Here is a 23,365-nt window from a genome sequence, read left to right on the forward strand (position 1 = left end):
TATTGTCCGTAGAGCTAATGCATCCATGTCTCTCCTTAAGCTCTTGAATAAATTTAACATCCCCCATCCCATTCTTTAAGGATTTATACTTCCTTTGTCCGCCCGCACCTTGAATATGCTTGTCCAGTTTGGCATCCTGGCATCTCCCGTGATGACAGGTGTATCCGGGTGAACCGAAATTTCTACTCTCGGCCTAAAATCAGGCTACAGACAAACCCTACGGATATATTCTATTGGACCTGAATCAGAACACACCCGAGAATTTACGTGAACTCACTGATATTTTTGACAATCAAATTACTGTATTTCTGCCGGTGAACAGTAAAAAAAGTCTTTAGTTGCAATCATGACACTGAAGAAACTACATGAACATCGACATTTATTCACCGTCCTAGGTAATTCAAAACCACGACTTAGGAAGGCCATACTCAAACATGGTGTCGACAGAGAAATCATTAATCTCATATCTGAACTTTGTATAAATCTAACTAAAGGTAATGTTCAACTGCCAGAAGGTGTTAAGCAACAGACAAAGCAACATCGATCCTTTGTACGCTCCCTAGCATCAGCAGCAAGCAAAAATAAAGTAAACGACTTTAAAAGAAAACGACTTCTTCAAGCGGGTGGTAACTTCTTTACACATTTACTGGGAATCAAAGCAGGACTTGTAAACAGTTTTCTCTAGAGAATGGCCAAACCCTACAAATTGACTCCAATTGAACTCGCCCTTTCATCAAAGGAATATTTATAGGAAAATCTCAATAAAATCATTAACAATGAGACAGTCGTCAACGATTAAAAGTTATTTCTGCTTCAAAATGCACTTCGTTAAGTAGACAATAATAAACCTTATCATTAGAAACCACTCAATGCAGATTGCATTGATCACGAAAAGGAAAGGACTCTATCATCCTTATCATCATCATCAACAATAATCCCAAAAGAAGAAGAAAATTTGTCTAAAGTTATGACAAGTGTTGCAGATCTAATGCCACATTCCTATCGTGAACAGTGTAAAAAACTCTTGACATATCTCAATGACAGTGAACATGTTCAAATTGACGCTACTCTACTTCATTTATTATCAGATTTGGTCACGAATCGTAAAAGACTTATATCATTTGACAGTCATCTGCATAAATTTTTAACTCATTAAACTTTCCCAAAAGCCTTATTTCCAATAAACATGTTTTAAAACAATTAAAGGAATTTAGTCAAATACCAAAAGATGTTTTTAAATCATTTTCGGAAAATACTAGCAGGCCAAGTGGAAATGATTTGACAAGGGTTATGAGTGGGTGAGTCAAGCGAAGGTGTATTAATATCACTGCACCTCCCTCGCCATCACCTGTTAGTATGCAAACGGGCAGTCTACACTTCACTACGTGGTTACATTCAAAATGGTGGAAGCATTGAGACATGTTTATGAGAATATTGGTGCAGTGGGAAGTTTAAGTTCAACCAACACACTTGCTCAAGTCAATGGACTTGAAAAGAATCGGGTGGCAGAGTATCTACATAATGAATCAAGTTACACCCAACATCGTAGTCATAGAGATCGTGGTAGTCACTATTGAAAAACTAAAGCCTTTTTCCCATTGCAAATGTTACAAGCAGATCTTTTGACTCTGGATGAGATTCAACGGCATTACAATCACCCATACAAGTACATTCTACTTGCAATCAGTGTTTTTAGTCGCTACGCATATGCCATTCCTATGCGGTCAAAGAGCGGTGACGAAGTTGCCAAAGTTCTTGAAATCATCTTTGAACAGGATTGCTATAAGAAGATCCAAACGGATCGGGGTAGTGAATTTGTTAATTCCCATGTAAAGAAGGTTCTACTGAAATATCATACAATCCTCTATCATAGTCATAGTCCAACAAAGGCAGCATTGGCCGAATGGCTGATAAGAACAATTCGACTTTTAATTTCTAGATATTGCACTTTGAAAAATACTGCTACTTTTATTCATGATTTGGATAAAATCATGTTGATTTACAATCAACGTCCACATCGATCCCTGTCCAACTCAACCCCAGCGGAAGTTAATCATGACGTCAATACACTTGACACTTTTCTTGAACAATATTCCAATGGTGTTAATGAGAAGAAAAGGAAGAAATTCAGTGTTGGTGATACTTTTTGAATCAATCGAACTACTAATTTTTTTGAAAAGAGTAATTACTTATGGTCTACTGAACTTTTGAAAGTCTCCAAACTCTTGGACACTACATCCATAACGTATTGTCTACGTGGCATGAAAGATGATGAGATTCTTGGTGGCTTTTATGATTATGAATTACAAAAAATTAAAAACACTGGAATCTATCAGATTGAACAGATATTAAAGACTCGTACTCACAGGGGCATGAAACAGTTGATGGTTCGTTGGCTAGGATACAACTCTGATTTTGATTCGTGGATATCCGCCGAGGACATACACAATGTCCAATGATTTTTATGTAACGTTTATTTCCAACGTCTCCGACCCCGTCTACAATGATTTGAATAAAACAAGTGATTTTTGGATGAAACTTTCCCCCACCATCAAATTCGATGATGGAATTATGAAGTTGCTTTTGTTGATTGTATTCTCAAAAATATATATAATATTCTGAGAAAAGATCGAGTGTATGAGATAAAATTTATACCATTCGATTGGTCAATCTTTGTCGCGTATGAATGGGTTTAAGCACTTAAATCTAGTGAATATCCCCATGTCATACTGAAATACAAAGAATTTGGTAGTATGAACGATTTGTGTCGTAGAATCAATAGAAAAATATCTTTCCGTAAGAATGGTACATTCCAATTTAATTATTCAATGGAATAATTACATGAGGATTTACATGAGCTCACCCGTTAACAATGATGTTCTTGGCTTCAAACGGAATATGATCAATGGCAAAAACGCTGGAACTGTTAGTGGGATGAATCGTGTTATTCTTGCTGATTATCCACCCGGTTCTGCCTCGGACTCTTGTATATTTCTTTATGCGTCCTTTGTTGGAATATCGAGGGTTGATGATTGAATGTTCCCCTCCTACGTGTTCTTGAACGAAAAACCACCCATGAACATATTCAGCACTATAATATAAAGCATCTTCAGTATGTTCCTGTAAACACTTCGTATTTGGAACTCTGTCAGTTAACACTAAGAAATGAATTAGGTGATCCTCTAGCAATAACAAAATTTTTGGCTGTGATTACATGTCATTTTCGACCCATTCAGCAACAACTACAAAATGGCTAATAGAAGAAACATATTTGTATGTCCTGATATTGATTGCTATTTTACTGCTCTCCAACCATGACAATTGGTTCATGGTATGGACTATTATAAAGGCCGTTCGTCAATGTCGGGCTACGTTCTTGGCAGTTGGTTTGCTAAGCTGTTTTGCTCTGCAATACCACTGGCTAAAAAATATATTGCGCCGGTTGCCGCAGATTTTGTATCTTCTACGCTACACGATTGGGGGAATGGTAAATATTTCAAAGAAAGTGTTTCACAAAATCTCAGGTCCAGCGCACGATCCCTTAGCGAGTGATTGAAATCACGACGAAGTTGAAAAGGTTTTAAAAGGAGGAGAAACATCTCATCACTCATCAGGCTCTACTCAGGTCAGAAGCGAAAGACATCACTTTTGTCAAGAGGAACAAGAAAACGAAACCAAGAAAAAAAACTGCCAAATCAGAAAAGGATTTCTTTTCCTACAACTGAAATGGTATATCTAACCCACAAGGAATCTCATCCCACTGTCACCACATCTCTAAATCTTTTCAGTGCAGAAAGTGAGAATGTCAGTGTAAAACATGGGTACTATGAACAATTCGATCCACAACAACCCCTCTCTGGAAACACACATTTTTAAATTTATTCCAATGAAGACTACTTCATAGATTTATCATCGACATTTATTGATTTAAAAGTTGTGGTGAGGAAAAAGTCTGACAATTTACCCTCCAACGTTAATGGATTGTCCTATGAAAATGGTAAACTACACAATTTATTTAAACAAGTATGCGTCTCCATAAATTGAACATTGGTGAGCACTAGCAAAAATTTATCAAACTATGCGAGTTACATACAATTTATGTTGATGACTCCAATGGCCTCTAAGAAATTGACAGGTCTGCCAATGGGCTATGACTACAGATCAAATGTTGTTACTGACGGTGAACTCACTTGGGCAGTGAGCAAGGAGTATCATTTAGTTGGTAGACTCAATCATGAAATATTCAATGTATCCCAATGGATGCCCCCCAATTTTAAAATTGATATAAAGTTACAACTTGCACCGTCCAATTTCATATTTAGAAAAATACTTGATGCAGCACCCGATGCTAATGTCAATCTCACCTCGGCAATACTTCATGTGCGAAAACAACAGGTTATGAGTTCTGTTGCTTTGGCAATTGAAAAACTAAGAGCCTCTGGGAATAATATCAAACTGCACGTTCCTCACACAATCACCAATCAACGTCATATTGCCACTGGATCAAGTACCTACACCGATTCTTCATTTATCAATGGTGAAATTCCTTCGAAACTTGCCTTGGCTTTTGTAAAAATTGCCAGTGCCATAGGATCGTGGACACATTCGCCACATAAATTTGAACTATTTGGACTTTCCTCTTTTGTATGTAAAGTAAATGGAATTTCTTTCTACAACTTGTCCTTTGATAAATCCTATAGGACCCTATATGAATTGACAATGCAAACCCTAGATCGAGATTCTCAACTATATGAAAATGGTATAACCAATTCAACGTTCGCAAAAAGTCTTGGTATCATTGTTTTGGACTTGTCTGGTACTCAAGATATGAGTATTTTCCGAACGGGTACTGTGTGTTTAGAGTGTACCTTTGAAAAACCATTGACAGAGAGTGTAACGTTAATCTCACTCAATCAATTTGAAGCCAATTGTGAAATTACCCCCGACGGAAGTGTTCTATTAGACATGGCACCATGAACACCAATCAAATAATCGATGTACTTAACATGGATCGTTATATGTCCAAATACAAATCCTATTGTATACCCTCAGATTTCCTTGATTATATTCATAATATTAACAAAACCATTATAATTGTTAATAGTAGTCCATCGATTGTGCAGATGGGCTATGCATCTTTCAAACAGCACAGAATAAAGAATTTTTGATCCTCTTGGTCTACCATAAGCATTCTACACACCACACATCAAAAACTACCTTGAAGGAAGTGGGAAAACAATTATTAAAAATCGGATACGAGTACAAGATTTATCAACCAAAAGCTATGGTTTTCATACATTACTATATTTCATTTTTCAATGTCATGACTATACTTTCAGTGAATTTCGAAACATTTATGTACACAGTCCACGTTTGAATGACTTTCTAGCAGAAAATACCCTCTCAGACCTGTATAATATTGATTTCAGTGCCCTAGGAAGAAAGTGTTTAAAAACGTATGTAAATTTGTTTATTAATAAAAAATATATATGCACTATAAAAAAAAGTATTTTGTCTTCATTGCTTGGATTTCTTCTTCTTCTTCTTCATAGTCATTTAGATTGTAATCGTAGTCGTCGTCGACAACGATTAGTGTTATGGCAGATCATTGGGATTCAATTTGTACTGATCCTGGCGTGCAAAGTCAAGGTCACATTTTCCAAGTCAAGGTCACACCCAAAAAAAGGATTTTTGAAAATCCTTTGAATGCTCAAAAGTTTTTATGCGCGTGCGGCTACGCCGCAAGCGCACCGTCAACCATCGAGTTTTACAGTAGCAGGATAAACAATAGGATTTTCCACAATTTTTCTCTTTCCCCTCTTTTCTTTCGTTTTCATAGTATGATCGAAAATTCCCGAGTACCTACAGTCCAAAATCCTTTTTTGGATATATATATATATATATATATATATATATATATATATATATATATATATATATATATATATATATATATATATATATATATATATATATATATATATATATATATATATATATATATATATATATATATATATATATATATATATATATATATATATATATATATATATATATATATGGATATATATATATATATATATATATATATATATATATATATATATATATATATATATATATATATATATATATATATATATATATATATATATATATATATATATATATATATATATATATATATATATATGTGTACATTTCTACGTACTTTTAATTTCTTCAGCAGGCTCTCTTTTCCTCAATAAAAGTTTTCAAACTGAGGAGATTCACCTAATCACCTTGGGTGGTTGGCTTTTGTTTTGATTCCAATAGATTCCCAATCATCACTAATCCAAGTGTCATTATAGCTTCATTATTAGCTGGTAAGATTTGATACACAGAAAGCTGATTTTGTCGACCTTTAGACGCCGGAAGTGAATTGTCTGTTTATGAAAATAGGTGACGGCTTGTCTGCTTCTTAGACAGACAAGCAAAATTGTAAATTGTAAAACAGACAAGCAAAAATTTTAAATTGTCATATGTTTACGACAATTTTTTTTCCCTGAATTCATGGAAAATAAAAAAAAGTTTTGTTTACTATAAAAAATGACTTTTTACTAGTTTTTACTAGATTTCGGGAAATTTACAGATTTCGGGAAATCCTACTGACGGTGGCAACCCTGTTCATTACCATGAACTCTTTGACTAGCAATAACACCATAATATCGATCTTATTTACAAAATTCCCATTTACAGTATCGATCCTTTATGTAATGTAATATTTTATTTAAAATTTTCAGGAATTATTCTAGTTTGAGTTGACAAACAAGATTTTTTTTCAAGGAATCGAGCAGCTAACTAAGTCCTATAAATGCAATGGTATGTTTTTCGAATGATCATCTATTAATTAGGTTGCTAGCTACCGCTGCAACCCGGAACTATTAAAAAATATTTTATCTTTAATTATAGAAGGAACTAAATGCAGCAAGTTACAATTGAGACAGGTCACTCTTACTATACAAACAATATACAGTTCGTTATCACGAACTGTTTGCTTTGAAGTATCCATTGGTATCAAAATTTTGTTCTTTAGAGTTTCGGTTACTATTGAGACAAGTAGCTATTATTACTATAGAGTTTATTACCATGAACTGTTTGATTGCTTCAAAATTCAAACATCTTTGAAAGACTTCAGTATGAAAATACATCAAAAATGCAGTTTTTTGACAAAATTGATTCTACTTCAAAAACTATTTTATTTTTAATTACAAAAGAAACTAGATGTAGCAATTTCCTTTAAAATGAGCTATTATACAGCTCTCTATGATTTTCCAGTGCCCAACTAGCTGAGGAGAAAGAAGCGGAAAGAAAAAAATACCGTTTGTGGAAAATATCGTGGTTAAGGTCAATTTTCTTGATTTTCAAGCCAATATATTTTCTTTGTTATTCAAGCCAAAGGACAGTAGGTTTGCTATATAGAAGTTTTGGAAAAGGCGGTTCTAATAGTGTACTTCTTGTTTTGATCTGAATCTTTTTTCGGGAGTTATGGGTTATTTAAATTTTTACTATGGGGCGTGATCGTCAATAGTGATGTGTCAATCTAAGGTACGGGGGTTGTAGGAAATACAGTATCAATGATAGGTACATTACAGGTAGGACAGATAGGACATAAACAGTGTCAATTAAAGAGGGAAGACAGATAGGACATTACAGTGTCAATTAAAGAGGGATGACAGGTTGGATAGTACTGTGACAATTAAAGAGAGAAGACACAGAGGACATTACTGTGTCAATTAAAGAAGGAAGACAGGTAGGACATTACTGTATCAATTAAAGAGACAAGACAGGTATGTGGATGTTTTATGATTATGGATTTTTATTGTGGTATTGGTGATATATTTGATGTTTTATTGTACGAGAGTCTGATTGTTATTGCAGGGATGGTTTTCGATACATGGTTGAATATGTGTGTTACTTTATGATGGATTATACGTATTGTTATATGGTTGATGTTTTATTTAATGTTTTTTGTATGGATGTTTTATTGTTTGAATATATGTTTTTAATAGTTTTTCAGTCTGTTATGGATGTTTTAACGTTAGACATGGTTCTTCATTGTAGCAAGATTATAGGCGTTGACGCGTTAACTCTGACATTGACCGTGCATATAAAAAGCCCGATACTGAGTTAGTATCAAACTCAATAAGTTGAATTTGATTAGTTTACATTATTTAAAATTCGAGAAATAAACATTCAAATAGTGGGAAAATGAGTAGTTTTACACTATTACGCCTCAAAGGAGCTGATAGTGATGTTGTGAAGACAAGGGCCCCTAATGTAGCAGTTGAAATTGGAAAGGATTCCCGACTAACATTTGAGTGGGATGAAATGTTTGGCAGATACGTTATATAATTGAGTAAATTTAAGTCAGATGAACAATTATGCTTTGCCGCAAAAGTGAATATAATTTATTTATTGACTACAGCATGGATTGAATGCTATTATGAAACACACTGAGGAAAAAGGATTGACTCACCTAATGCGAAGAGAGGGTAAATATATTCTTTTATTACATTTCTGTCAATAAAAATGTTTTTTTTATAATGCTTTTTTTGATTAGACACTCTAGATGATGGTTTACTGCACTTTCTCTTTCTATAGTGGGGGGGGGGTGACCAAGAGGTATTGAGAGTTTGCACAAAGTAGAAACTTGCAATTGTTATTTTAGTCTATAGTTGGTAGTGGGAGTGTCAAGAACAAAAATGATTGGATTTGAGAAACAGAAGATCTTACGGAATCTAGTATAATTGGAAAAATGTTTAGTGTTAGATGATGACTATCTGGAATTATCTCTTCAACGGAAAATATTCTCTCTAGAAATGCTTAACAGTTTAATAGGAACTGATTCCTCATCTTTGAACTATTGTATGGAGCTTATGCGTTGTGAATCAAATGCATTTACTCAATTTATTGATATATTAATGGAAACGAAACAAAATGACATTGTGATTCAGGTTTTAACCACTACCTAGAAATTCATTCTTTAAAACAATAGGAAATAAGTTTTTGTGACGATACTCGATTAATCCTCCTCCTCCTCCTCCTCCTCCTCCTCCAGAAGACAATATTTTTTTTATTGATTTTGAGTCAGTTTCTTTTTGGCAGTGAGACGGACAATATCGAAAAAAAATGTACCATACATGTTCACTATGTTTATATACATTGGGAAGCTGGTCATCATATGAGAACTGTACTACAGCTGATGACTATAATGAAAAAAGTAGATTATGCAATCCGTGTAAATTGCATAAAGGATATGCTGTACAAATTAAGGACTGTAATCCCTGTCTTGAAGAGACTTGTGACTCTCATCCTAATGGATATCTATGCTCCAATTGTCATTTTGATGGGTGTGACTATTGGGAAAATACTTACCCTGGCATAATTGGAAAAAACCCTAAACGTGACTTTAGTTTATTTCTAAGGGACTGGTATCGTTGAGGATTTAAATTGTACTGGGAAGAAGAATTTGGAGCACGTTTCAATTGTAAAAACATGAAGAGAGTATGGTTCCTGCGTCATCGTTGGGAGGACAATGCTAGTAATGATTATAAACCTACTGATTTTTATTTGGCTGTTACAGAAAGTGATTCTTCATATGAGAATATTGTGTGCGAGATTACTTCAAATAATCAGATAGAAACAGGTGAAGTTTACAATATGAATCGTAATAGTATCATTGACTTCACAAGCAGATTTAATAAGAATGAATTTAAAATATATTGTGGAAAATGTGACCTTGACTTTGCACGCCAGGATCAGTACAAATTGAATCCCAATGATCTGCCATAACACTAATCGTTGTCGACGACGACTACGATTACAATCTAAATGACTATGAAGAAGAAGAAGAAGAAATCCAAACAATGAAGTCAAAAGACTTTTTTTATAGTGCATATATATATATTTTATTAATAAACAAATTCACATACATTTTTAAAACACTTTATTCCTAGGGCACTGAAATCACTTCAGTGTTTTTCTACGAGAAATTAATATTCTCCCGTAATATTTCTGTCGTAAAGTCATGTTTTATCGTGAAAACTGCGTCCAAATTTGGAAGAAAAGGGAAGAGGATGAAAGGTCCCTTTCCTGTTTAATTGCCTGAAATCATGTTTCTTATATTTATGATGTTTCTTAAGTGTTATTACAAACTTGTTATTTAGTATAAATATTTTTATAGTTTTTAATACTAATAATATTTATATATATATGATATATATATATATATATATATATATATATATATATATATATATATATATATATATATATATATATATATATATATATATATATATATATATATATATATATATATATATATATATATATATATATATATATATATATATATATATATATATATATATATATATATATATATATATATATATATATATATATATATATATATATATATATATATATATATATATATATATATATATATATATATATATATATATATATATATATATATATATATATATATATATGTATATATTATGTTTAAGAGGTAATTACTTAAAAAAATAAAAAAAAAAAACAATAAATTTCTTTACAAAAAAAAACTGTCGTCCTAATCCAGCAATTGAGACAAATGTGCACTTGAACGAGGCTCTCACCTTACACATCGTCCCATATATATATATGGGACCCTGGCAACCGCGTTTTTGGAATGCATAAGTGCTGCTCGTTACTCATGTCTTGCGCATATCCCCTACCCTCGCCCCATATGAACTCAAATTTACATAGATTATGGTTTTCACTGATTAAAATGGGATCTGATTGAGTTTGAAAGGGACCTGATTGACTAACCGGGTTTGGGCTAAAACTAGGAGTAAGGTTTTTTTTGTCATTCAGCTGAGAGTACCCTATTTGTGTAACAGGATTAGAAGACAGTATAAAAAAATGTAGTAAAGAAAGTTAGTAAAAAAGGTAGTTAGAAGGTAGTAAAAAAAGAAAGAAATAAAAAAATCTGAATGCTATGTCTCATCGTTTAGAATATTCTGGAGCTGCAAAAATGCTAGGAAATACAAGAAATTAAGCTTTACATGTATCCCTAAAACCGTAATGCCAGGACAAAAAGTAAGAAAATGAATCCCTTCAGTTTTTAATCCTGGAACGCAAACAATGAATAGATACAAGACTTTCTATGTTGTAATGTTAAAATTGTTATCATCATATTTTCCTATGTGATACTAGATGTCACTGAACTAATTTTTTTCTAAAGACAGAATGAACTTGAGTTTGCTTTTTTTTTTAGTTGTCTATACTCCAGAAATAAAGACATGTTATTCTATCTTATCTCAGGACAAACGAATAGCTTTATCACGATCTTTTTGTTTGTACATATCATGAACATATTTTGTAGAAAATCTAATAATCATCTTGGAAAGTTACTTTTCTAGAGAAAAAACAATTTGAGGTAGTAAAACAATTAATCGTCTTTTTAACAATTTGATTCAATAGTGTTTTTAAATTCTATATGTTATTAGGAAAAGATATGATTTGTGTGTAAATATGTTTTTTTTTTGTTTTTTTTTGGGGGGGGGAGGGAGATCCTCAGGTGTTGAAGTTAATCTCCAAATTATTGTTTTCGTGGCTTAAACCCCAAATAAAATCTGAATGGTGCTATTTTTTCAAATTCTAGGGGGGGGGGGGGAAGGTATTTCGGACATTAACCGGTGGATGTCAACATTCACGAATTTTGAGCATTCACGGCAATATATATATATATATATATATATATATATATATATATATATATATATATTTATATATATATATATATATATATATTTTTTTTTTTTTTTTTTTTTTTTTTTATATATATATATATATATATATATATATATATATATATATATATATATATATATATATATATATATATATATATATATATATATATATATATATATATATATATATATATATATATATATATATATATATATATATATATATATATATATATATATATATATATATATATATATATATATATATATATATATATATATATATATATATATATATATATATATATATATATATATATATATATATATATATATATATATATATATATATATATATATATATATCGTGTTATCGTGTATTGTGTTATATGTTTTTTTGTGTGTATTACGTTCAATATATCTATTTGTTTTTGTTGTTTAATATGGATACGGTGCAATTTGCTCTCTTTAAAAAAGAAAATGTACAATCATAGATTTCGTGTATTTTCTTTTGTTTTTTAGATATCGTTATGATTATTATCACTAAATCATACATCTGCTTTGTATAGTTTATTATTCTGTACACCAGCGTTGTGTAGCCTATATCTTTGATTTTATATGTAGGTTACAGTGTTTTTTTTTCCTAATGGAGCTGGCATACTTATCCTGATGTCTCCAGTATTTTCTCATTACGGTGCCTTTGTTTTGTGATTATTTTGATCTGATTGACGAACGAAATGATAGTGCAATTCTAGTGATAGCCTAGAGACAATTTTAATTTGTTCACAAAATAATACTCACCATTATTCATATAGTTCTTATAGTTTGTCAAATCTGACTATAAAGTCGCACCTAAAGGCAGTTCTTGTCATCGTTCTAGTGACTAACTAACTTTATTGAAGCGTTCGTCATAATCAGACTTAGAAGAGAATATTTTTGTTCACTACAATAGCTTCATTCTAACATAAGCATTCAATATAAATAAACATACGAAATAAAAATAAATAAAGAAGAAAGCTACAAATAACAGCAAAACAAACATCCAAAGCAGTAAGTGATGCGCCAAGGTCAGCACATTTAGATATAAAAAATGTCTGACAGTAAAATATATTACTTTGCTTAGGCGATAGCTAAAATGTCAGCTTTAGCTTGTTCTATTGCTCTTAAGTCGTTAGTTTTCACCTTATTTTTTAATAAGGTGACACGTCGTTAGTTTTCACTTATGGGCACCCATGACATTTTTTAACACGTCGTTAGTTTTCACTTATGGGCACCCATGACATTTTTTAACACGTCGTTAGTTTTCACCCTACTTATGGGCACCCATGACATTTTTTGAAGAGGAGTCGGTTAATAATACCACGCTTTCTTTGATAAGTGGTATATTTATTTAGAATGTAATATTTTTAGTTCATAGATATATTTAGCCATCCCAAGAGAGGGTGCGATTTCTTCCACACTGCTCTTTTGGCTGCCCTTGTTCTACGACATGGGTGCAGGCAGTAGTTTTGGGATAGAAAGTTTAACCCTCATCCAGGGTTGCCAACTCTTTGGGCCATCAATGTGTTCCTTGAGCATCCAAAAATGTGTCATTTTTAGCTAAAATGTGTCCATCGTGAAATCTCAAAACTAGAGGCTATTTTTTTTTACCAGTTGTATTATTGACCAAAAACATGATGAAAACGAAAAAAAATCCATATAAAATATAAATACAAAACGACTTCGTGTGAAAGGACGAAACTCATATAAACATGTAAATCCCTTATTCTGGAGAAAACTTTTTACTTACGACATCTCTGACAAAACCTGAATGCTCGAAAAAAAGAAAGAAAAATAATAAACCAGAGAAAAAGCAATACTTCGGTGAAAAGTGACATTTTTTTTACCATAATATATATCCAATTGGGGAATGTTTTGTTTTATGTCGTAAATTTGAAAAATGTGTCCCATTTATGTCCCAAATTTCTTAAATGTGTCAGTATTTTTGCCCTTTTATGTCATTGTGTTCTGGTACATGGGAATGTGCCAGTTTGGCAACCCTGCCCCCATTCCCTCTCAGTGCAGATTTTCTGTTTAGTGTTTTGATTACTTGACCGATGTGATTAACAAAAACAGAGAATTAATGCTTTATTGATAATTTTTTTTTAAATTTTAATTCCATCCGCTGACCGTAGGTACGATTTTATATACTGATTCGAATTTCGTATATGCATAACATATAGCTGGGACCTACATGCTAGAAAATACGGGTCCAAGTTTCAATTTTTGTGCATTTCTATTTTGATAGAAACATTTATTTTCATATAATATGAAACCTATATTAATGAACCTAGCTAAAACAAAAAAAAATCAAAAAATCTGCAACTCGTATTTAAATAAGGAAAATAGGGTTGCTGCATCTTTGAAATTTTTATGTCCGACAGGTAAAGAGGTCTATCAATTTTAGGCTAAGATTTTGTTAAGTGAAATTAATCTTTTTTTTGTAAAAGGAATTTCCTGGAGTTACCAATTTTCATGAGTGCCTGGTTAGAATTTTCTCTATCTAGAATCCTAATTTCTCATGAACAGCGATCGTTGAAAAAAAGGGTCGATGTGAACAGTAAGTGACTCCCATGCGAAAATAATGTGGGCACAAAGCACCTTTTGTCACTAGTGTAAGTAAACATACTGTAAAATAAACAATAACTTAAAATAGAAATAAGACGATTAATAAAACAGTAATAAAAATATACAATAGAAATAAAACGATTAAAATAAAAGGAAAAATAAAACTTTAACTTAGCCTGCAAAAAGAAAAAATTGTAAATGGTAGTACTATGATCGGCCATGTTGGGGTTTGATTTTTGTAAAATTTAGAATGTAACGACTCCGACCCCATACACACCCTTTTTTTTTGCAGTAAAATCGCTGTTGTTCTTGAAAAATGGCAACCATGACTGTTTTTAAATAGAAAAATAAATATTGGCAATTAACTGCTTTTACTGTAAACGACCCTTGTTGGGGAACGTACATTTTCTGAAGAAACTGCGGAATTGGTTAATAAATCATATTAATAATAACCCTTATACAATTTGAAGGCTAATGTTTTTGTTCAGAAGAAATAATTTTTTCTCTGACCAATTTTGAATTTTTCTGAGACCGTTTTGTGGAAAAAATAAAAGCGACATGTTGAAAAATGGACTGAAAAATGTTAACCGCTAAGGATGCTTATTCAATTAAAGTGGAGATTTCATTCAGAAGTAATAGTAGCACAAAATTGGTCATTGTCGCAGCGTTACTGCTAATATCTTTGTCTCATCTCGATACAATTATGTTTATTTGTAGGTTTCTCTCATTTATACAAATACTAATTTATATTAAAAAAACAAATTAATCAATCAACTTGAGTCCGTCGAAAGTTGACGTTACGGGTCTCTGAAAACATTGTTTTTATAGGAATAATGGTAGGTGAAATTCCTGCATTGCGACAGTCTACAGAAAAAGGATATACCGCAAATTTAAATATACATACGTACAGTGTCTCTCTAGCAATTCTCAAAAGGAGACATAGGAATCGAAAATTTTTTTTTTCTACTTTTTCCCAGTTAAAAGTAGGAATTGGCAAACCTGGCAATTGTTTTAATTCGAATGAATGATATTCAGTAAGAAAAAAAAATATCTGATAGATTCTGAATATTTTTGAGACTGTTTTATGAAGCTCCTGAACAGGTTAAAATGAAATCGCCAAGGCCATCTAGTTTTAGTAGTATTATTTCCGTAATTAATATGTCATAGCTGTAAACATTTTTATTATGCTTGAGGGTAGAATTTCGGTGCCCAGAAATTATTTCGGCCGCCCTGGGAGGCGAAAAGGGAAGGGGGAATGAGTAACCTAAAATTGAATAAAACGATAGCTCTGCCATTCGTCTTCAAACATAATGCTACAAATAGATAAATTTTATTTTTCATATTATTTGTGTAAAGCTAATTTGGCTTTCCTACGCAGGACAGTGAGCAGCAAAACAGCTTTTAAGGATCACCATCTCTTTAAAAAAATAAATATTTTATTTGACTCTCCCTTTGAAAATATTCTATCCTGACACTTCGAATTTATATTTTGCTTAAGCATGTCTTTCCTTTTAAGGTTTTGGTTAATCTTAACAAATGGTTCGAAAGCCATTTACAACTTGTGGCTCGAAAGCCATTTACAACTTGGTTCATAAACAGTTTCAATACCCGTTGCTTTTTGTTATAATCAAAACTGAATAAGGACCATGAACACGGATCAATATTTACTATCAACCCCCTTTTGACTCTCCCCCAGCTCTACCCCTTCTTTCTTTGCTCATCCTTTATTAATATTAATGGAGCTGAATCTTGTTTATGGAGCATTATCATTATTAAAATATATGCTAGAACTTCGAATTGTGAACTATTATTACCTGCTTTTGCGAATGAGATCTTGAAGGTGGCAGTGTTTCTTAATTCCATTCTATTATGCCAATGTTAGTAGGCTATGTACTGCAAGTGGTACTTTTTTATACTTTAAAAGTGCAAGTGGCACGCAAGTAAAAGTGCAAGTGGCACTTTTACTTGCGTTCTGGAGTGCTATTAGTTTGTAAGAGTAGAGTAAGAGTAACTATTAGGAGTAAGAGCGAAGCTAATGCGAACAAAATAATCTAGTTGTCTCTGGCTACGGGTTTAGATTCCCTTTTCTTCAGACTGAGCGAAACGATATACTTTGGAACTGTTATTTACTGATTTGCTGTGTTGTCAATTCGAAAATATATTTTTTCATTAATAATAAGGTGGGTAACTTTTGTCGGTTTTCTTTTATTTTTTCAATGAAAGTAGCCGAAAAAATTATTCAGGTGAGATATATGGTGGTAAATTCCCCCTCCCCTACCTTGGCTGATTAAAACCGCTCTAGTTTTTTTTCAATTTTAAACAATACAATTTGAGAATTAAATTTTAACTTTAAAATTAAAAGGTTTTACTACATCTTAATGTTTTTATCACTAATAATTTTTAATCATTAGTGTTTTCACCATCATTTGTTCCTTCTTTATCTAAACTTCAATTCTAGTTGCTTGTCTTCCTTGTGTCTTTTTTACTAGTTGCTTATTTTTTGCTTTTCTGAATTATTATATTCCTTTTTGATGACTTTCCTTTTGCTCACATTCTATAGACCACTTTTAACACTATTAATTAAAACACTATTAAAAAAAACTTACACGCATATGTAAGTTTTCCTAGGTATCTCCTCGTATTTCCTCAAGGGATTTTTATTTTCCAACTTTCTGTTTACAGATTATTTCTTATTTCTGTATGCTATTTGTTTATTTTTGTTCACATATATTTTTTCATGTTTCATCATATTTTACTTGGGTGGAAATTTTATGTTATGTTGGAGTGTATGTATTCTCCTTTTCATTGACAAGTTTAGCATCAAAGTTCACGGGAGTTTGAATTAATAAGTGTGGCTGTTAAAGAAATGCTGTTTTATGTGAATTAAAGGCTATTTTTAATCTCCTTTTGCGTATAATGCGGAAAGAAAAGTTGAAGAGTGAAAATGGTGGCACAAATTTTGTAATGTATTTGTTATGTCTAGCATATATGTTTATATTTTTTTGTATTTTCCACTGTTTTGTGTTTTTCTACTTTACTTATTTGATTTTTGCGGGTTACTTTGGTAGCTTCAAGTGTCCAATAAAATATATTTTTGTATTGATTTGTACTTGGATAAATTGAAATATATCTACTTGAATTCTCTTGTTTACCCTTTTCCATTCAGTGGGGTATCCTAATAGTCACTTTAAAAATAGACTAAAACTTCAAAAACCGATGTTAATGAAGAATTAAATTTTTGTTATTATTCACTATAAAATGTAAAACCCTGCTCCGAAAAATTTTGCAGTTACTAGTGATGGTCCAAAAAAGAAAATGAGGGGGGGGGGTAATTCAAGTTAATACACGACCGGCTTAACCTTGTTTGAGGTCAATATGTACTTCCGAACAAATGAAGCCTCATCAGGATGTGTCTGACTGAATTTTTCAACACTTAGATAAGCTAAACCGAATGACAAATGGTTTTGTTGTTTTATTTAAGGACACCCTAGACGGTCAATTATTTTGGTCAAAAGCTTCCGTCAATCAGTTGATTAAAACATGATTGACCGTCTAGGAACCGATTGAGTCAATTAACTTCCTTTAAATCACCACCAAAGTTTTACTAACGTGCCTAATAAGCTCCTAAATAGTCAATCATGCTTTAATCTGTCGATTCACGGAATCTTTTTATCAAATGGCTGACTACCTGGAGCTTCTCTAAGTGGACGTGCGCTGGGTTGAGAATTCCTTGTCCAAGGGGCACGGGTTCGAACCCTGGCGTGGCCAGCTATTTAGTTTGGGACGAGGGTCAGTGGTGTGACTGCAAGCTCAGCCAGAGTCGACCCAGCTCTAAATGGGTACCTGGAGAAATATGGGGAAGGTAAGCAGGAAGGGTGTGGGAGAGCACAGGATGGCTGGTCCCCAACCCCCCATTGTACTTCCTGGCTAAAGGGCCACGAAGCGGAACTCAGCACCGCCAGTTTGGGCCTTAAGGGTCTAGTGCCGTCATACTTACTTACTTACTTTCAGCACTTCTAGTAGATTGAGTGTCCTCGTCTAGGTATTTTCAGCTGTTAATAAGACGTTGGTTGAAGATTTGTTGCAAAAGTTGGGTAATGAGAATAAGCTTTAAAAAAGTTTCGTAGAGACCCATTAATTATTTGTAATTGGTATTTGTTAACTAGCTGTGTAAAAACAAAACACCGGTCTCTTTTTTTGTTTTTGTAACGGAACAACATTACTGCAAGCGCAGTTTTTTTCTTCTCTTTTAAGTTATCATGATCAGCGGCCTGTAGCTTGATAACGGTGAGAAATGAAACCTCAAATTTTTGTGAGCCTGATCTGAGCTGAGTGTATTTTTCGGAGAAACCTCTGAGGAGGAGGGGAGATAGAAGAAGCACATAGAAATTCTTGTCATTCGGACATATAGAAAACAAGGCTGTCAGGTCTCAATCGAACTTCGTGAAAAGTAAAAGCTATTGTCTTATGTCTTTTGTGGGCTTTGACCGGTGAAATCTTTGGAAAATGGTCCCTAACCTCTTTTCATCAGGACCTGTAGTAGAAGGAAATGTCATATCTCAACAAAACTCTCTAGTAATTAAGAGCGAGTGTCCTAATTAAGCTTTTTGGCGAGTCCGTACCCATTACAACTTCCGTGGGTAGATGAGATCCATTATTTTTGTCATCTCGAGATCTATCAGAGATGGCTATGGGAGCTCAGTCAACTTTTGAGGGAGGCAAGTTTAAGTGTCCTAGTTTGTCTCTTGAGCTTCTGAACATATTCATTGTCTGTGGAGGGGAGGGGGCATGAAAAGTCAGTCATTAGAACGTATACCAGAAAGGTGACTACATCAGGACCAGGCTTAACGAGGAGCAAGAGCTAGTATCCTCATTACATCTTTTCGAGGCCATGACTCAATATGACTTCTTAATGGGAAAGATAGAATGGAGGCTTAAATCTTCTTCATCAGGAAGTATGTCAATAGGGAATGTTAGACCTAACCGAACATAGCAGGAAGGAATAGAGAGCATCCTGGTTGTGGCTTTTAAATAAGCAGGCCCCATTTTGATTTAAGTAGGAGAAGGAGGAGGGGAAATCCTAAGCTCCTGTCATAGCAACATCAGAAGAGGTTGTTTGATCCCAATCAAACTTGGCGAAAAGTAATAGTAAATGTTGTTCTTCTTGGATGCCTGCACCCAATCTGGTCTCTCCAGAAGGAAGACTTTAACATCTATTAATCATGACATTTTCCAGGAGGCGTCGTTGAATGTCAACCAAATTTAGTGGAAAGTAAGGGCAAGTGCTGTAATTTTATCTGTCGAAAGTCTCGGTTCAATATAAATTATGTGGGACAAAGGGGGTGTGGAAAAAGGGAGTTTCTAAATTATTTTCACCAGCGCACTTATTAGAAGGGGACTTCAGATTCCAACCGAAATCCGGTTGGTGGTAAGAGTTTGTATCCTGAGAGTACGTTCTAGGCTTCCAGCCATACTCTACTTCTCTCATCGGAAATGGAAAGGACTTCTACATTCTTTTGATCAGAATATTTACCTAAAAGCACTGGTAGATCCAGAGGGGGGACCCGCCCCCCAAGATTTATTTCTGGCACCCTCTTATCCTGTTTTTTTTTACTCTTTTTTTTAGAATATATTTGTAAGTTTGGTCAATTATTGGCACCTTTGTCATGTTGCTGCCCCCCCCAGGGTTTTACTCATTGGTGTCCTTGTCACATTGGGCCTCCCCCAAGATTTTGCTCTAGATCCGCCCCTGCCCAAAACGGTTGCTAAATCCCAATTAAAATTAGACAAAATTAAAATTTGATATAAAAGTTCTAGCTTCTTGGTGTCAGGAATCGATTCGACATCTTTGGAGGAGAAGAAAGAGGATCTTAAATTCCTTTCGTTAAGTCTTATTCCAGAATAGGACGTCGGACTCCAACCGAATTTGGTGGGAAGTAAGAACAGTTGTCCTTAGCTGTGCCTTTTGGGGACAGCTGGACGTAAAAGGCACATTGCCTGGACGTAATTATATCTTGCGAAGGGGAGGGACGTCCTTATATTCTTGCGATAAGAATATATACTAGAACAAGCGGTCAAATTTCAACAAAAGTCAAAAGAACTTAAGAACTAATTGTCATACTGACCTTTTTCTGGGTTTGGAGGCAATCCAACTCTGTAAGGAAATGGCAACATTCTTGTCATCCAAATCCAACAAAATGGCTCCATGGAGTTAGATTTTGTTTAAGTTAAATGACCAAAAATCCTACATTTCTCTTACCCCCCCCCTGCCAAGAAAATATAAGCTTGAAATAGGAAGAAATCAGCGTACTGTTTAAGGTGTCAAACGAAACCTAAAACAAGCAGAAATCACTATGAGGGAAGAAATAAAAAAAAAAACAACAAAAAAAAAAAAACAACGAAGACCTCAAAGCACGAAGAGGGTGGTTTTACCAAAAGGCCAGGACATCCCTTGTGCTTTACTGGTAATTAAATGAAAAAATTAGTTTTTCAAGCGAAAGTAGGAGCAGCATTAAAACTTAAAATGAACAGAAATTATTGCGTATATGAAAAAGGCTGCCCCTCCTCAACACCTCGCTCTTTACGCTTAAGTTTTTAAGTATTGTAAAAATGTTTCTTACTATTCTAATTATAGGATCCTTATGTTTCAAAAGTTGTTCTTAAAGAGTTGGGACAACATTTAAACTTTAGCGTAAAGAGCCAGGTGTCGAAGAGGGGGCAACCCCCTCAGACACGCAATAACTTCCGCTTGTTTTAAGTTTTAATGTTGCTCCTTACTTTCTGTTGAAAGACAGATAGTTCTGTCTTTTTTCTATTTAATTTCTGATTGTTTTCTAAACAACGCCAGAAATTCTGGATCCACCTTCACAGAAAAATCTCCCTTCCCCACGGAAATATCCACTGGGCAATTCGCTTCCGGCGAAAATTTACCCCAGATAATTACTTTTAACATATCTACGCGTAAAATTGAGTCGGCAAAAGAGAAAGCAAGACATATAAAAATAATTTCGTATAGGAATTATGGCAAATTCCCCCAGTGTAAAACTTCCCCTGAAAAGTTCACCCCCTGGAAAACACCCTTCCCATGGAATGTTCTCCCCATAGCAAATTTCCCCAGCAAAAAAATTGCGCACCCTCCCACCCAAGAAATGTGTGCATACTTCCCAACTACAAATGTTATACGTAAACAATGGGCAAATTTTATAACTCAAAGACCTTTCCCCAGGGGCTCTGGGGGTCATTTTATCTCCAAAGGCATATGTATTGGGCCTTTTAACTATGCTGACCAAAATGACTAAGTCAAAATTTTATTGGACGATTTTGGGAAAATCGAGGGGTGTGGGAGGGCGAAAGCAGCCCTCCCCTGTTTTTGGTCCCTTTGAAAGGGCACTCGAACTTTTAATTCCTTTCTTCATGTTCTAGGACCACTGGGTCGAAACGATCAACCCTGGGGGAAAAAAATAACACAAAAAAAACAAATAAACACGCATCCGCGATCTTTCTTCTGGTAAAAAATACGAAATTCCACATTTTTGCAGACAGGAACTGGACACCTCTATGATAGGGTTCTCTGATATGCTGAATCTGATGACGGTATTTTCATTACGATTCTTTGAATTTTAGGGGGTATTTCCCCCCTTTTCCATTAATCAGGTAGATTTTCTCGGGCTCGTAGCCTTTGATGGTTAACACTGAACTTAATGAAATTTATATATTTGGAATCAGCATAACAAGCCAATTGTGTTTGTATCAAAATTCCGTTTTTTTAGAGTTTCGTTTACAATTGAGCCGTGTTCCTCCTTACTTACAGTTTTTTTTTACCAGAACAATTTGTTTTACTAATCAAATTGCTTAAATCGAGAGCTTTTTTCACCTATTGTTTTTCAAATTTATTTGAAAGGAGTGGATTTAATAGAGAAAAAAATATCACGAAAATGGTGTCTTTTTAAAAAAGTAAAACTAAATACATTATCATAGAAATTACATTTGTGTGAAGGACTTGTCTTCAAGTCCTTCAAAAGACAAAGGATAAAGTTTTCCCTTTACTGAAAACTAAATAAATTGCTTAAAATGAGAGCTTAATTTAGCTGTGTGATTTTTTTTACACATTTCGAAGGAATAGATTAAAAAGGGAGAGACCATTGGTGAAAATATATTGCATGTTAAACTGATAAAACTAGATTCATTGCTACATATACGCTGATATAGAAGAAAGTAGTATTTAGAAGTATGGATAGTATTTAATTTTTCAAGGTGTGATGAAGAATAGAAACCTGAATGAAGCTATGCTTTGCTTTCTGTAAATTCCATGGCTGCAACGCCGCCTTTGAAGGTTTCATTCCATGGTATTTTTGATCGCATTTAGATTGACATCTTGTATAAATTATCGTCTCCTAATTTTAAGTTTTGATTTTGCTCTTTACTTTTTACTGAAGACCCTGTTTTGTTTCTTTTTTTTAATTTGATTTTAAAGCTTTGGCTGTTAATTGATATGACTTTTGCATGTATTCATAGGCCAAAGAAGTTTCGTCACAATAGCAGATAAAGTAAATTTTGGATCATGACATTAGGAATCTTCCTAAATTTAAAGTTTCAAAAAAACTCATCATAGCTACCGCCTAGCTAAAATAATGAAGGAGCTATGAATGAACCTCAGGAAATCGAGTAGCAAAATCAGAAAGAAATGGTACTGAACCACAGAGAAAAAAACTTTTCAAAAGTTACTTTTTTAATATTATTTATATTAGACATTTCAATTAGCATTGGCTAGATTGAAATTAGCTTGTTCTATATTATAAGATCTACATAATGATTCCTTATAAATACTTCAGTTAGCCTAATATGGAGTAAAGATCGTTCTTTAACGTAATATAATTGACAAAAATTACAAACAGGAAAAAGTCTATGGGTTTTTCCTGTAAAGCTATTTGGAATAGTAAGAGACAAAACTGAGAGAATGAGGCAGC

The 23,365-nt window shown here is 33.4% G+C and overlaps 1 protein-coding gene across 1 annotated transcript in view; it reads left to right on the top strand.

Annotated features, from left to right (window-relative positions):
- Positions 1-2,802: 2,802 nt before the first annotated feature.
- BBS5 (Bardet-Biedl syndrome 5 protein) overlaps positions 2,803-23,365 on the top strand; it is a 154,007-nt gene continuing 133,444 nt past the window's right edge. The window contains exons 1-2 of the mRNA XM_089095063.1: positions 2,803-2,925; positions 5,574-5,764. Coding sequence (XP_088951189.1) covers positions 2,803-2,925; positions 5,574-5,764 — 314 coding nt within the window. The remainder of the gene's footprint in view (positions 2,926-5,573; positions 5,765-23,365) is intronic.

Source organism: Artemia sp. Qi Xiang Cuo, chromosome 9, assembly GCF_049724085.1.
Source record: "Artemia sp. Qi Xiang Cuo chromosome 9, ASM4972408v1, whole genome shotgun sequence".
In the NCBI taxonomy this organism is placed as follows: domain Eukaryota; kingdom Metazoa; phylum Arthropoda; class Branchiopoda; order Anostraca; family Artemiidae; genus Artemia; species Artemia sp. Qi Xiang Cuo.